This window comes from Nanorana parkeri, unplaced genomic scaffold (assembly GCF_000935625.1).
Source record: "Nanorana parkeri isolate BGI_ZX_2015 unplaced genomic scaffold, ASM93562v1 scaffold1223, whole genome shotgun sequence".
NCBI classification, from domain to species: Eukaryota; Metazoa; Chordata; class Amphibia; order Anura; family Dicroglossidae; genus Nanorana; species Nanorana parkeri.
In genome coordinates, this window is record NW_017307491.1 from 371,307 (window position 1) to 388,981 (window position 17,675).

The following is a 17,675-nucleotide window of genomic DNA, read 5'->3' on the forward strand; positions in this document are numbered from 1 at the left end:
GGTCATACAGTTCATTGTTATACCCATCGTTTTCTGTCACAAATTAGGGCATGCATGTTCACGAGATTGAGGAGAAATTGTACTAAATTTGAACATTATGAACAACAGGCAAAAATTTTGAAGGAGAGATTCTGTAATAAGGGTTATGACAAAGATGTTATATAAGGGGAAATAAGAAAAGTAGGAAAGACAGTGAGGAGCTCCTATCTAAATGGGAATGGTATATTGGAAGCCACATCAAATAATCAGAAAATAAGACATGATCCTAGCACCATGTTAATTATGGGATATAGTAACCAACATCACTCATTGCCTTATATACACTTATCTTTCTCTGGATGTTCCCTCTTACTACATTTACCAAAGTTCAAAAAAATCTAATATCTACAGTACCCTAAAATTATTCTGATCCAGGAGGTACATCCATATTTATATCTGGAGAAGAGAGCTTGTTCTATTGGGAGTGGAAGGTGAAGATTGTGACGTACGCTGGGCCTATACACAGTTCTGAACCGAGCGTGGCGTCACAAGGCTGTGGAGATACCACTCTCAGCCTCATCCTGCACAGAGATTTCCCAGCTCGCGGGACACAATCTTAGGCCAGCAGACTGATATATACAGAAAAACATATTAATAAAAAGAGACTAAGGGGTCTATTCACGAAGCTGCCTAAGGATCTGGCCGTAGCTTCGGCCCCACCTTCGGCTAGCTTCGGCCCCAGGACCCCTTCTGTTCAGTAGAACCGAAGGGGTGCTGTACGGGCTATTCACAATAGCCCGTACAGCTCCCGATCATGGCCGAGCGGCTCAGCCGAGCCGAACGCATATGCATTGGCTCGGCTGAGCCGTGCTGAAAGCCGAAGCTGGACGAGCGGCCTGGCCTGCTTCTGACAGCTGGGCGGAGCCAGTCGTGATCTTACGGCAGGCTCCGGCCACTTGCTGTGAGATCAGCGTCCCTGGTTACCAGGGACACTGATCTCCAAACAGCAAACTCTCCCTGGCGCCCCGGGAGTCTCCCGCTCCCGGCCGCCAAGGAGAGAAACACAGCAGTGTCTTTTTTTCTTTATTCTGACACGATCGATGTCAGAATAGAAAATTCACTCGGCTGCTTTGTGAATAGACCCCTAAATAAAATGTATATACAACAGTAAAATAAAAGGGAATAAAAGGTGAATACTTAACAGTCCTGGTTTTAGGACTTCTGACAGAGTTCAGAGTTCAATAAGCAAAAGAGAGGTCTGAAGGGCTCTTCTTCAAGCAAGCTTTCAGCAGATGATGTCTAGAGATTAAAGGGAACTCTTCTGTGATGTTAAGACTTCTTGATGTTGCTGGGGTTCCTTTCTTGATGTTTCAAAACAAGAGCCCCTCTAGCTACCTCGGCAGCATCCTTTTGTCCGCCCTCTAGGAGGTGTCACAGAGCTGGCCCCTAGGGCAGGGCTGTGGAGGGAGAGCAGGAGGGACACGCCTTTATTTTACAATATCACCGCCCAATTCCAAATTATGAAATGGAGCTGTTATTGTAACTCAGGTTTACAACTTGTGGGTGAAGGTAGGGTCACCTGGGTCATTAACTCTACCAGACCTGCTTGTGTTTATCAACTTGTCCACTGGTAACAGATGAGTGCCTGGTGACATGCCTTTTATTAGGGACTCTCACTAGTGCTGGGCAATAACGATCACAGGCCAGATAAGCAGATCTCTGTTCTGTGGAATGTGAAGTGACCTGCAAATGACTTAGGCCTTGTTCACACCAAGTGCAGAGTGCAGGTGCAGAGCAGGTGCAGAGCAGTTGTAGACCGGATCAAAACTGCGTCTAATGTATTCCAATTGTATTTTTTGTTCCAGTTCACATTGCAGCGTGCAGGTCCAGAGTAGGTTAAAAAAACTGCAGCAGGCCCTATTTTACCTGCTCTGAATCTGCTCGGGATTGCATGCAAATGCATCAAAAACGCATGCAAACGCCCTGGAACACACTGAAAGCCCATTATAAACTAAAAAAAAAGTTTTTGTTTTTTTTAACCAAAAACGTCCCAGAACGCATCAAAAACGCGGCACAACCCACTGCAGAAACCTGAGCAGATCTGCTCTGCATTTGGTGTGAACAAGGCCTAAATGAGGGACAAGAGAATGCTATATTTAATAGCCGTAGACTCAAACCCCATTATCGTCACAGAGATTACAAGGAACACAAAGGAATATTTAATTACTGGTTAATTACATTCACCTTTGTGCTGGAGGCACAATTCACTTTATGCTGCATGATATATTTAATCACAAGTGGATGTTTATATGCATTGTGTAGGTGTGACTAACATGGACTAATATCATCTTGTTCAAGTATTTAATTTTGCTACCACGATTTAATGGATACATTTTGTTACTTGTCGTGAGGCACTACAAGTTTGATACAATTGTATACCACACAGCAAATGCTAAGTTTCACATATTGGATTCAGATAGGGAGCACATTTGAGAGTGCGTTACATTTTATCTATATGTTGTGGCAGTGCATTGCAATGCCACTGTGTAATCTCCAATTCAGAGTCCATATTTTGATAATGTCCAGGGCCTGTTGATGGCACAGATGTGCACAGCCTTTAAAACAAAGGTGTTGGGAAGTGTTCAGGGCTCCGCCTGGGAGACAAGAAAACTCTAGGAGTCAGAGTGGAGTCCAGTGCAGCAGGGTGCTGCGGGTTGAAAAAAAAAAACAGGTGTGCAGGTTAGCACATGACTGAGACTGTCTGGAGGAACAGACAGTGGCCTGAGGTCTGAGGCTGGAGCAGCGGTTCTGCAAATGCAAAGCATGGAGGCTGGATGTGCATGTGTTGCCAAGAGATGCTAAAGAACCCCTGCGAGGGTAATTGCATTGTTTTTGTGAACTTTCATTTAATAAAAGTGGGCAAGGAACACCTAGTGTCTTTTACTCTGTGCCTCCTTGCTTCCTTTCCCTTCTTCCTTCTTGCTATCAATTAAATACTTACTGATATTCAACTTCAGTTACTACGCCTTCCCCAGAAGCACAAGCTTCGCCACAAGCCTACCTTTGTATGCTGGGTTGTCGACAGAGCCAGTTTTACACTACGCTTTCACACGTCGGACCGTTGTCCGAGCACATACTTTATAATATGTTCAAGTGAGCTTCGATATCAAGCATGTTATGCACGTATGTACTTTGTAACCCATTCTGGAGCTACCTGACATATTTTGTATGTTTCACTATGCTCAATAAAAAAACTAATTTTTTTGTAAAAAAAAGAGTGGGCAAGGAAGCCCTTAAATTAAGATTTCAGCGAGTGGATGAGTCTTTAATGCACTACTGTTTGGAGCTAATTCTCACAATGTGTAGATCAGGTGCTGCAAGTAGTGAAAGATGGATAATGATGACTGCCCTGGAGCATGCACACATTTAAAAATATGTCCCATATTTCCATCTTGACAGACACCTGTAAGGGTTTCTAGCATCAACTAATTGTATGTTAAGTCAATAACATTTTGTTCCAGTTTTGCATAGAGAGAAGAATTACAACTACTGTGTTTTTACTGCTATTTGGGCTCCATTAGTGAAATTTGAGCCTCACGTCCTTCCCTGCCAGCAACGGTATTTTTATTTGTGTCTGTTATTGTTAGTGTTTTACCAGACAGGAAATGAAGGAATTTATCTGTCATGATAGGAAGTAAGGCTAAATTTCTGTAATAGAGCCCTGGATAGCAATAAAAACAGGGGTTCTAACCCTGACCTATACTCTATCCAAAACTAAGAGAAAAAGATTTGGCTGCACTTACAGTTTACAATCAAAAGGTCAGTTTTCTAAAACAAGAAATTGCAGATGTGGGAAACAGGCCATTACATTTACAGCAAACCTCTTTAATTCAGTCTGCCTCAAAGACATTTTCCAGTTATTGCAGTAAATGGGTTCCATTAATATGCTCTTTATTGCATATTGTAGATCAACCTCGTTAAGGTGCCCATACACCTTACAATTATCTGGAGATTTTTGTTTGTGGTCGCGTTTTTGACCACAAATCTGCCAGTTGATGGCAAGTGCACAACCTCAATTACCATGCAACTAGCAGATTTTTGTCGTTCAAGCAGGCTTGAAAAATCTCAAGATGAAAACTGCACATGCTCAAACAAATCTTTACTTTCGATCAATGAAAATCGTCCAGTTAGTGGTGCTGACGAATGTTAATTGTGAACTACATTTGTCTGTGCATGATGCGCTAGTTGAACGAGAATTGAACGAGGGTGAGATGTCTGGACAAAAAAAAGCTGTACAATGGTTGTAAGGTGTTGTTGAAGGTTAATGACGAATTTACCTCTCTGGAATATATATCATTATGTGAATTATTCCAGTATAGGCGGTCAAGTAGTACATTTAAGCCCCAGTTCCACCACTGATCCTCTGTTGTGATTTCGTTAAATAGTTGTACAGGGTTTCTGTGTGGAAAAAAAAAAAATCTCCGTTAGTAAATCAACATTGCCCTTATTTATAACATTGACTATGTTACTATTGTAAAACTCCAAACCAGAAGCATGCAAGCATAGAAATGGGTTAATACTGACCCCTCCTGCTGTCTGTGTTGTGTGGTGGGATCCACCTATTAATCCCAGCGGTGGTCGCGTGCTGGGCTGTGTGCATTTCAATATTTTTCAGCCGTGCAGCACCAGGCATTAACTCTTTGTTGCTCTGGCTACCTTTGTAGTGGCTCAGATCCCCTGGAATACTTTGAACACAGGGCTTTCAAAGTACTCATGGCCTCGGGCGGAATCTCAGCACATCGCCCCTTAATGGCAGAGCCCACCTCTGAGAGCACCCTGTGACTGGCATGGCCAGTATTGCCGTGATCTCTCCCCAAATACATTCCTTTACATTGCTACAGTAGCAGTCCAGCCCACTCCAGGAGAAACCCCTCCATCTTAGAGGTTGGGGGAAGGATCACTCCACACACAGAGAGCCTTTTGAACTTTTACTTAAACATCTTCTTATGTACAATATAATACAGGCTTCAGTCATCCCATTCACTGATGACTATACATTACTTGTTCAAGCACACAGGAATAGTTACCAGCAGAGAGGAGATCAATCGAGGTGTTGCCCAGAGCCAATGGAGAGGTATTGCCTAAAGTCCTGCATCCTACAGGGATGTGAGTAGTCCCATAAGATAGTGTTGCTCCTTCCCTCCTTTGCTTCCACCCTTAGGGGAAGCTGACAGATATCCATAGCGACTACATGTTGGCAGGCTTGGTCCTATGCCTTCCAATGCACCAGCCTTCTGTAAATCACTCTGGGGAGAAAAAACTGGATCAGACAGAAACTGGAGCAGCTGTGCATGGCAGCCAATCAGCTTCTCTCTTCAGTTTGTCCAGTTAAGATTTGAAAATGAAAGGGAGAAGCTGATTGGTTGCCATGCACAGCTGCTCCAGAATGTGTCTGCTCAAGTTTTGATAAATTCCCTTCTCTGTCTCTACTGTGCCATCTGCACACACACGGGCGGCTCCCCTGCCCAAAACTATATATATATATATATGGCTCTACTGGGACATAGAGCTCCCTCAGGGCAGAGCAACCTTCAACTCTAGTGACTCCCTCAGTCACTCAATATTGCTTATGGGCACATGTAATGGTAGATTGGCATACTGCAATCCTCAATCCTGCCCACTACCCTACATTTGCAACACCAATATTTGAATGCTTTCACAAACTACACTGGAATATCATAAGGCACACTTCAGGGTGTAAGACTTCATTAATGGGGATTATGATCAGCTAGTATGTGTTGATGTGACTCTGCTTTTTCTGAGGCTGATGACAGCCTTGTGAGTAAGACTGGATAGTGCAATATCCCTGATGGGTTAAAAAGGCAGTTGAAATACCGTTGGAACCAGATTCTAATCCTAGGAGCTTGTGCAGGAGAAGCCACACGAGACACCTTGTGCAATTGTCATAATCAATGAATGGGACGTAAGCTGTCTTTTGAAAACAATTTCACTTGCACTGAGATTTCTTCCTTGATAGTATTCAGGGGCAAAATGCTGATCTAAATCTGTTTGCACAATGGTTAGGATTTATCCCCTAGAGTATTTTCTGTGGTGGTATTGCCTTGCTTCAGACCAGACAAACTAAGCCTTCCATGTGTGATGGTAGACTTTGAGGGATGATAGATTTCTTGCTTTTGACAGTATGAGAATGACCAAATCCAAGTTGCCCCCGTCTCCCAAGACCTGGGCTTCAACAACCATGCCATCAAAGGCAGAAACCATGAAGCAGGGTGGTAAACTGTTCCTTGGGACAGACAGCCTGGTCAATCTGGGAGAGATCACGGGGTGTCTGTCAAAAGTTTGATCAGGTCAGATTGCCACGCTCCTGGGCCACGTGGTATGAGTATCACCAGAATGCCTTGTATCTTGATCCTAGGAAGTAGACGAGGAAGAAGTTTTAGAGATAGAAAGGCATAAATCAGTCTGTACCAATCCTACAGAGCCACTAAAGCATACACTGCATCCACCAGAGGATCTATCCACATGGAGACAAACCTGTCCAGTTTCTTGTTGAATATGGAGGCTAGAACTTCTGTCATTCCCCACCTGAGATAAAGGTCCTGAAACACTTCCAGATGTAGGGCCCAGTCTCTGCCAACCTAGGTAATCTGCCTTCCAATTCTCTATGCCTGGTATGTGAATGGTGGATAAGTCTGGAATCTGAAGTTCTATTCAAGCTAGAATTCTTTCTACCTCTCTTGCAGCAGCCAGACTTCTGATTCCATCCTGATTGGTGATGTACGCCATTGCCATGCCATTTTTAAAGTAATTCTTGTTCGGATGACCCTCCAGTTGGGGTGTCCAGAGAAAACCAAATAATTTGGGCTTTAGGACATTGATCGAAGCTGGGATTCCTCTATCTCCCAAGTCCCTTTCACCGACAAGGTGTCTTTGACTCCTCCCAAGTCCTTCAGGCTGGCATTCATTGTGTTGATGTTCCCTGATAGTGGGAGGAAGGATTTCACCAATTTCAGAACTGGATTCCTGAGCCACCATGCCTGAGATAACCTGGTTTTTGGTATCTGGCATATCAGATTTATTGTACTGATTTGTTCCACAATGACAGAATGTTGTGTTTTGGAGTGAAACTCCAAATTGAACTGCCTTAAACAGGTTACCATGAGGCCTATAGTTCATATGCAAAATCTCAGAAATGGATGGCTCCTGAATTGTAGAGTACAAATCTGGGAGTGCAAATTCACAAGAATTTCTTCAGGACGAAACTTTGGTATGAGTTGTTTCCAGGAAAAGACCCAGATACACCAGTCGGTGGTTGGGTTCTAGCACTGATTTATAAGGGTTCAGGATCCAATAAAATTATTTTAGGGTCTGGACTGTCAACAGAATTTTGTCTGTCAGGAGCTAAGCTGGCTGTTTTCTTCAAGAGAACATTCTTTAGATATCTCACAATGGGGATACCCCTGGGAATGTAAGGCCAGTACAGCGACTAGAAGCTTGATGACCACTTAAGATGCTAAGGAAAGGCCAAATGGTAGGACTATAAACTGGTAGGTTTGAGCAACTACAGCAAAACAAATATAGCATTGGTGTGGTGAAAAGATTGGGGCATGCAAGTATGCTAGAAAGTCTTTGTGATGAAGAGAGGCTATGACAGAGTTGGTGGATTCCATGCAAAACTTTTGGACTTAAATTAAAACATGTAAAGCTTTTAAGCCCAAAATAGGGCAAATGCCTCCTTTTGGCTTTGGAATAGTGAAAATGTTGGAATACAACACTAGAAACCTCTCTGTCTGCTGTTTTTCTTGCTGTTGGTACAATGATTATAACACCCTGGGTCAACATATCTGCAGTGGCAGCATGGAAATGTGCTAATCTGTGCAGAGGCACAGCCAGGTTGGACGACACAAAGCAGGGTGGAGGAAGAGTGCAGAAGTACAGCTTGTAACCTCAAGGCACTACATCCTTTATCCACGCATATGACACGCTTTTTTATCCAGGTGTCCGCAAAGCTTATCAAATGTTCCCCCACTTTGAAATGGCATCCCTTCATGCTGAAGAGGACTTGTCCGTAAGCTTGGATTGGAGCTTTGGGGCCCAGGGCTTATGGACGAATTGAGTCAAGATTTGGTATTTGACATCTGAGAGGAATGAACGGAACTCTTCTTGGCCCCAGAAGCAGGAGAAGTATTTCCATGTTGAGACCTAGGCTTCTTTTTTGGGTTTAAATGATTACTTTTACCTCCAGTGACATCCTTTATGGAGTTATCCAAAGGAAAACAAAAAATACATTCTCTAGCAAAAGGCAAGCAAAGCAAGCATTTTTTACTTGCCTGTTTTGCAGACCAACATTTCAGTCAAAGAGTTCTCCATATGCTCATGAAGAAGACTCTCATTTTGGAAACTAGAAGTGCAATGTTGACTAAGCACTTCTGCCCACAATAGTGTAGGGCAGAAGCTCTAAGGCTTTTAAAACCTAAGGGTCAGTGGTAATAGCAGCTGGATCCTGAGACATAAGTATAATCCATTCTCCTAAGGTTGAACAGATTGACAGGTAGGCTTCATAGCAGGGTCTACTTAGGAAAAAAGGGATTTGAAAGAGCTTCCAAGTGTTTGTCAGAAGAATCTTTAAACACTGGGGCATCCTCAACAGGAACAATCAGTGTTTTGTTGAGGCGTGAAATCACCGGGTCTACAGTGGTGACTGCTTCCTTTTTAATAAAGGACTCTTCAAACGGGTACTGTTCTGCAAAACGTTTTGAAGGAGTAAACATTTCATCAGGATTTTCCCTAATTCCATACAGAACATCCTTGAGTAAGGAATGTACCCTATGTTTTAACAGTTCTTGGACCTTAGAGAGATCAAAAACTGGTTACAGCAGATGTACAAGCAATAGGTTGTTACATAGTTAAGGTGTCTTTCATTATGTCTTACAAAAAAAAAATACTTTATCCTCCTATGGACACTTGATGGGAATAGGAGGAGTTAAACCTGGCTGGCCAAATATTTATTTTTATGTTTGACAGTGTCCACCTCCTGTAGGCAGCTGAGACATATAACCATGTGTCTCAATCTACTGATCCTGTGTAATAATAATAACCAAAATAATAATAACCACAAAAAAAACAAAAAACCTTAAAAGTAAAAAATAAACTTGGCTGCCACATTTGAAGGGTTCTGTAGTGATGGAGGCAGTGGACAGTTTTATAATAACATCGCAGTGTTTGTTATCCCTTTTCCTCTCAGCCCAGAAGTGTACACCTCCTTCCCCTCTCCTTGGGAAAACACATTGTACACGTCACTCCCAGAAGACTGTCTGACCATAGAGGCATAGTTACCAAGTGCATAGCTGTCAATTCACCCAAGAAACTCAGGACACATCCAGCTTTGAGGGGCCTCTCCCAGATCTCTAGGCAGTTGAAGCAAATCTTTACAAGAATAAGGTTTCCCCTTTCTAAGTAACTATTTAGTGCATGTTTTAATAAGTATGTGCTATATATGTTATTTAACCACCATCCTCTAACAGAAAAAAAGAAAAAAGAAAACCTTGTTATTTATTAGTTAGTAATTGTTCAACATTTTCCAGGTATGAGGTCTCCACATTCGCTTACCTTATAAATTCATTTCTTACTGCTTGGTTTAGAAGATATTCATTGTTTGAATACCTCCCAAATGTTATAAACACAAATATAGAAGTCATGATGATGTATGCCATAAAATCCCTAAAAGATAGAAACCATAAGGAAAATGAAAGTATAATACATTTTTTTACAATATAACTTAAACAAGTAAAATATGTGTTATTGATGTGTTGGTGCTTAAGTTGTTCAGCAGGTTATCTATAATGCCTAATATGCCCAAAGCCTTTTCACTTAGGGGAAAGGAGATCATCCATGTAAGATGGTTAGTATAGGGCAGTGGTGGTCAAATGTCTTGATATAGAGGGCTTTTGCAGCCCCTGACTTCAGCAAAGGATTGCACGTAATATTTAGTGAATGTAATGCTACAGAAAGCTGTCCAAAACTGTAGTAATGCCACAGGAGATGCTCAAAGAGTACTGGCATGTTACAGGAAGTGATCAGCGACTGCTGTACGGCTACAGAAGATGGCCAGAGACTGCAAGCATGCTATAGAAATTGTTGGAGAGTAGAGACATGCTCCAGTCATAGACCAGAAACACGTTACATGAAACCACCAGAAATTACTTCTGTTGGTACTCCTTTACAAATCAATGCTTCCCCATGTGTGCTTGGACCACCTCAAAATTACTTGTGCCACATTTAAAATGTCTACAGACATTTTTAGAGATTTTAGAGAAAAAGATAAGATTAAAAAAGGATAGAAAATGTAAAATAGTGTGAAAGAAATAAATCAAACCATTTCAAGCTGAACTCGGGGCCTTTGCAGTGGAAGCCCCTTGGCACTGCAAGGATTAAATGCGTCTTTTCTTTAGGGCAGCGGTTCTCAACATGTGGGTCGTGACCCAAAAGTGGGTCGCAACTCATTGTTGAGGGGGTTGCATCATCCACTTCTGCTGCGCTAGGTGAGAGGCTCCTCAGCCTCCGGGTACTGCCTCAAATGGAAGTTTTTGTGAAGGAAGTGAGAGTGTACACAGCAGTTCGTTTAACTAACCACAGCCAACTTTATTACATTTACAGCATTAAATGTACACTTTATGCAGCCTTGTAAAGTTTAAAGACCAACAGCTAAACCCCCGGTAAGTTTACAAATCTTTAACTGACAAAAACTGCTATGCTTAATAGCTAATACAAAATGATAGGAACAGTGTCCCTGAGTATTTCATTAATACATGTTAGGAGTACTATGTTACTGTAATTTATAAATGTTTTACATTATCCAATTCATCCATGAACTTTATGATGTATTAAAATGTTTCATTAAGCAGCCAATCATATTAAAAAAAGGGACATAGCCAGCATTCCCAGCATGCGTTAGTGTGTATAGAAATGAGTGGCATCCATGATACAGCATCCTTTAAAGGATCAATTTAAAGGACAAAGTTATATTTTCATTTATGTAGCTTGGCACCTAGGGATAAGTACTATCTAATTTATATTAGAGAATCCTTTGATGGTGATATAAAATATGCAATGTATTAATTAAAGTGCACCAAAAGGTAAAAAACATGCACATTCCCATGGGTGGTTCCATAATGTAGCCATATGTTGCAGAAAAATCTTACATTTTGAAGAAAAAAAATTGGATCATAGCACTTCCTGGTCAGAAGCATCCTAGGCCACCTTCTCCTTCCAGGTGTATCACAGCAGATTATTTCCATCAGTCTTCATCCCACTAATTTCATCCTGCCTACCTCCTTGGCCTTCCAGAAAACACATTTTTCCAATGCATGCATAATCCAGCAGAATGGGTCAGAATGTTGTTAATAATTATAAGAAAAGCAGCTATAAGGTACTGTACCTACTATCTTCATAATTTATGTATCTTATTATAGGCAACTCCCAAAAACTAATTTATAAAAATAGATAATAAAAAACTGGAAAGCGTTTGCTAGTCCTTAAATCACTAGTGTGACAAACATCCCTGTGCCATCACTATTATGTATAGCAGGATTTGTGACTTGAAATAATGCACACCATAAACTTTTCTAGTTTTCTTTGTAAGAAATGTACAATTTGTTTAACTGTGATGGATATACGGAGCATATTTGACATGGTATTCTTTACCTGAATATTTTCTTTACAACTGTCTTCCTTCTGACCTTGTCTCTGGCTATTTTTAGTTGAGGACGAGTGGGTGGTCGTGCCAGTCTTAGGTACCGAGCTCTCTTCCGGGCAGCAAGGATCTGTTTAAAGTATGCAATAAAATGTAAAATTATTGTTAAAATTTTCATGCAGACAACATCATTTTTACTTTTTTTTTATATATATTGAATGGATGTAAATGAATGTCCTAAAATCATCTCTTAACCCAGCTTGACAATATTGGTGGCAACATCTGCAGGTTATGTAACTGATCTGATTGAAACAGATACACCATAGCAGACCTTTTGCTCATTCTTTACACTATTATTTTTTTAACAGAGAAAAGACCAGTGTACCAATTTAAGCAATACATATAGTTACATAGTATTTGAGGTTGAATAAAGACATTAGCAAGTTAGTTAGGCAGGGATGGTCTTTCCTGAACCCATGCTGATTGTCATTAACTATCCCGTTTTCCTGAACAAATTCTACCAGATAATCCTTTATTATGCCCTCTAGCATTTTACAAACTACCGATGTTAGACTGACCGGCCTATAGTTCCCAGGTTGGCACCTTGCCAACCAACCAATTAAATCAGGATTCAGAAGACCATAATAGAGTATTCCATACAATCATTTTAGTCCAGAAGGTGGATTATTTATCTTAATTGAGTTTTAGGTGTGTTTCTGTTACTATAGTATCAGTTCACAGTGGAGGGAAACAGAGACAGTTAAGTATTGCATACATAAAACCTCTCACCCTTGTTTCGCATAGACCGATATCATAATAGCAGAGCATTCTCTCAATTCCAGGCATGTATGAAGTGATTTGGTAGGGGGGGGGGGGTTAAAATATTATCTGTGTTAGTACTGGGATTGCAAGAATAAATGCAGATCCTTTCGTGCCAATTCAAATTCGATTAGTTTGATCTGACTTGGAGCAGAAGTTGACTGAATTGATATTCTCTATTGCTGTTAATTATGCTTACATGAATAGTTTATTCTAGATTTTTACAAGGCAGTTTGTTTATTTTATGCTGCTCTAGGTATAGGTGAATTATATTTTTTGATGCCTGAATGAAGTGCTTTGCAATTTATAGGCTGTTCTACACATTAAGGTGTCGTTTTAATTTAGAAGTGACATTATTTACTTTTTTTATTATTATTAACTATATAAAAGTTTCTCATTGGTTGTGGTCATACCTTTTCAAAGTTTGATGTTTCGTGATAACTCTGAGGAGTTGCCGTTAAATGCGGTAACTGAAGATAATGTTCACCAGCAATATACTTTACATCTTCACTTAATGCTTCCACAAAAAAGTCAGTTCTTTCTTTCTTTCTCCATGCAACAAAAAGTGCTATGAGTAAAATCTGAAAAAATATATTACAATGTTTAGAAACTCAAGGTTTATTATGATGCACTAACTTTTTAGCCCTGTAATCCTAGTCACTAACAGGAGTTGGTTCTTTGCCTGTCTATGAACTCCAACTATTCCTGCAGAATTCACCTGTATTCTCTGGCTACTTGGGCAGTGTAACACTGCAAGCATGTTCTGATCCTGATCTTCCACTGGGCATTTCTCCATTTGCAGAAACTCCCAAGGTACTGTGGCAGGTTAACTTTGAAGTCCAGCCGTCAAATACACACTTCGCAAAGTACTTTTTTGCTTCCACCACTTCAAAAGCTAACACAAAAATGAGTGATCTAATGCAGAAACTTAACTTATGTCACTTACATCCACTACTTTGCTCTTTTTCTCATTATCCATAGCTCATAACTGTGGGTAAAAACATTCAACTGATCAGTAATTTCCAAGTAGTTTCACTACTTTTTGGTAGAGTAACTAGATTGTGTATGGATTTACAGTGTGTAATAATTTCTGCCTCTTAACCACTTCCGGGCCGCAATACGTCTATAGACAGCGGCCCGTTAAAGTGGTTAAAACAAGAACACGGCTTCTGCAGCAGCCGTGTTCTTAGTACCGCTTTTAACAGCAGGCGATTGCTGTTAATGTACAAGTGATCCGGCGCCTGTACAGCTGACAGATAATTTGTACCGTGCGGCGCCCCCCTCCCCCCCTGCCATTGGCTTCCCCGGGCACCGCTGTCCCCGTGCGGCACCCGGGAGCGGCTCGGCGGGTCTCCCCGCAATGATCGGAGATTCAGCGGCTTCTAACCGCTGATCTCTCCCCTGATCATTGGACCCGGAAGTGATGTGTATTACATCACTTCCAGTGTCACTCTTACAGTCTCCGACTCTTAGAGCCAGGAGATGAAGCTGACGAAGCAGATCTTTGCTTCCTCAGCTTCTTTGGGGTCCCTAGGCGACATTAGGGGTGTGAAAGACCCCTGATGTCTCCATAAAGAGGACCTGTCACACCCTATCTGCTATTACACAGGGTGCTTGTTTACACCATATATAATAAAGTCAGGCATAGTTATTTTTTTGCCATTAATATAAACAATATAAAAAGCCTTAAACATCTTACCAAAATGGGTTGCACAATAAAAATGCAGTAAATCATAGAGAAAAAAACTGCATGCAGCCAAAGAACACACTTAGCAGTGCTGAATCTGAAGAAAAAAAAAACTTTTGTTATTATAGAGTTTTCATTTTTGTTGATAATTTTATTATAGACTCTCTGCCTCAGAACTTTGCTTATTTATAATTAGTTAGAAATGTGAAACAAAGAAAAGCAAATAAAAAAAACAACAAAAGAATGGTAAACCTTTTTGAATGAATCAGCATGGTATCATCGTTAATCTATTGACCAAGCTGGAAAGATAACACAGGAAGGTCTGTTGCTACAACTTTAAAGAGGGATGTCACACTCTTTTGATAGTCTATAATAGGGATGTACAGATACTTTTCGATTACCAGGGCAGATACTTGGGATTTTCATGAGAACTACCAGGGTTGCAGCGGTTGCAGCTGGGACCTGGCTTTGGCACTCCACCGCTGTCCTGAAATCATTAGTCTGTATTGTTTTAGAAAAACTGTCACATGACAAACAAAAATGTATCAGTACTCGTACTTGTAAGTACTCCTACTTGCAAAACTGGTATCTGTGCATCCCTTTATTTATATTTATAAAAACAAAATCGTACATTAAAACAGAGATGTACTAATCCCAGGAGCTCCATGTGCTCCTTACAAATGACAGCTGCCTCCTAATTTTTGAATTTTTCTCTAGTCTAGTCTTGGAGCTCAAAAGTATCGGTACATGTACTCGCACTTTTACCGAGTACTGTACTTGGTATCTGTGCAACCCTAGTCTATAATTAGCTAAATTGGCAATTCAGAAACAGAATTAGAAATATTTTGGAAGGTAAAACAGTACAGATTTGTATTTATCTGTGTATATGCCCTGTGTATATGGAGTTTGGCATGAATACTGAAAGCTGTAGCAAATGGACTCTCAATTATTTTCAGGAATTTGTACCCACTGTCAATTTTAAAATCCCAAATCAAACAAAAATCACTGGGGAAAACTTGATGTATTATGTGCAATAAGGTTCAGCAAGGTACCTGATTCCAATCACCACCGTTACGATTCCAAATCCCATACTAAATGCAGCACAAAGTGACCAGGCCACATAAACACACCATGGGGGCAAAACCTTGTACTCATTTAGAAAGGAAATGTCAAACAGTCCAAGATCTAGAAAATGACACAAAAACAAAAAACACATTAATACAACATGCATGCAAATGAAAATGACCTAATGTCAGTCCCTAAGATAATCCCTAAGACAAATAAAGTTTTATTTTATAACTTTGTCAATCCAGTAATAGCACTTCCCAGACTTCACCCAAGGTGATCTGAGTCCACACCTCCCTAATTATTCAATTAGAAAACCGTTTACAATATAAATACTGTGATGGAGTGTGTTTAGAAAGGACTCAGATATATATGATTAATAAGTATTTATTTAGATGCTTGTTTTTCTAAAAATCACGCAGTTCAATAAAAACATCCAATTCGCTTGAAGTAGTGCTTATGTGTGTCTCAAACTAACAGTTCTCTATCCCAAAGACTATTGCTGATACGTATATATTTGCAAACCATATTACATTAATCATTTATACATTCATGGTCATATTTATATTTCATATAGTTCTTTACAGGTATGGCACTATTAGATAAATCCCCTACGCGTTACGCTCCCAAAGGCTTCTTCAGGGGGATGTTTGTTTTGTTTGTTTGTATATATCGATTTTCAGCAATAATCTGTTTTTTAAACATATAATACAATATAAATTAATATTAATCCATGAGATAGAATCAATACAAAATACACTATATATCCATAAAATAGGGGATTTATCTAATAGTGCCATACCTGTAAAGAGCTATATGAAATATAAACATGACCATGAATGTATAAATGATTAATGTAATATGGTTTGCAAATATATACGTATCAGCAATAGTCTTAGGGATAGAGAACTGATAGTTTGAGACACACATAAGCACTACTTCAAGCGAATTGGATGTTTTTATTGAACTGCATGATTTTTAGAAAAACAAGAATCTAAATAAATACTTATTAATCATATATATCTGAGTCCTTTCTAAACACACTCCATCACAGTATTTATATTGTAAACGGTTTTCTTATTTTATAACTTGATATAAAATCCTTATATAGCCATAAGTATGGTAGCAGATATTCATTAAATTACACTGATTTTTATTTTGAAATACTAATACCCAATTGCTCCTGTGTTCCGTATTTGCATTATATATCACAATGTATCAATGTTTTCTTGAAACGTAGGGATGTGTGATTCAATTTCCTTAATAATCTCCATTTGATTTGTTGTTTGCATTGTATACTTTTCTACAGAAAGTGCTAGGTTTATGCCGCATGAAACTGGAATGTCTTTAAAATGCTTCATGTATGGACAGCATAAACATTTTAAGTTTTCAGCTCAATGACAGGTACTTTATTTGTGTTACATTTTACCTGATGATTGTTCCAAGCAAGTGCCATTTGAGCAATCCTTGATGTTTTTCAGTCCGGGTGTCTGACAATGACTAATATTACAACTGCAGTCTTCACATCCAGTGGCGCTCTGAGTAGGTGAGGGACAGCCACTTTTGTGTTTTCTTCTGCCATCTCTAGAGTGAATACTTGAAGTGGAAAATTCTCTCTATAAAAAAAGTAACATCATTTCATGCAGTAGTGCTCAGCATTCAATCACATCCACTTCTCTTTTCAAGTAAAGTCACTATAAATGATGAGTAACCAAAGGCTTGCCCTTCCCTGTAACCATAACTACCTCTGTACCCCCTGAAGTTATGTTGTAGACTGTAGAAGTAGGTACTTTCCTGCACATAGATAAAACTAAAGTATTCCAGAAGTGTAGATGGGCCAGGATAAAGCATAAAGACGCAGGGTACTGTAAGGGTTGAAGACATCTAGAGGGAGACAAAGCAGTGACCTGCTTTCTGTTCCTTACGTCTACAATCCCAATGGGGCATGGTTTTCAAGATGGGATGAAGAAGTCCAAAAGTATTTTCTATCATCACCATTGTGTACTGCATTCTTGCTGTCCACTGCCTGGAGCGTGACCCACCCTCTCCCTTTCTGCTCAACCCCCTCTCTTACTTAGTTTGTCACTGCCAGTCCTTCCCCTGGAAAGACAGGAAGACTCGTGCTTCACTATAATGTTCCCCTGCATGCAGCTCCACCTGTAGGGGTATGCCCAGGGGTGGCTCCAGACAACTTTTTTGGGGTGTGCTGTGCTGTTTCTGGGAGTATAAATTGATGAACTAAGGCACCTGACCTTAAATACCTTGTTAGAACAAAATAACATAAAAGAATTGCTTAGTCCTACCATTAGACTTCCCACTAACTTACACTATGCTGTTATGGTTTTTGAACATGAAGTCCTCTGTGTTTCTTTAAATGTATAAGGGTTTGCTTATTTCCTGTAAGATGTTGAT

The 17,675-nt window shown here is 40.1% G+C and overlaps 1 protein-coding gene across 1 annotated transcript in view; it reads right to left on the reverse strand.

The window, feature by feature from the left end:
* LOC108797078 (polycystic kidney disease protein 1-like 1) overlaps positions 1–17,675 on the reverse strand; it is a 125,299-nt gene that overhangs the window by 75,306 nt on the left and 32,318 nt on the right. The window contains exons 13-19 of the mRNA XM_018568644.1: positions 16,693–16,879; positions 15,251–15,383; positions 14,211–14,295; positions 12,925–13,092; positions 11,704–11,822; positions 9,610–9,720; positions 4,317–4,437 (exon numbers count right to left, since the gene is read on the reverse strand). Of these exons, the coding sequence (XP_018424146.1) occupies positions 4,317–4,437; positions 9,610–9,720; positions 11,704–11,822; positions 12,925–13,092; positions 14,211–14,295; positions 15,251–15,383; positions 16,693–16,879 (924 nt within the window). The remainder of the gene's footprint in view (positions 1–4,316; positions 4,438–9,609; positions 9,721–11,703; positions 11,823–12,924; positions 13,093–14,210; positions 14,296–15,250; positions 15,384–16,692; positions 16,880–17,675) is intronic.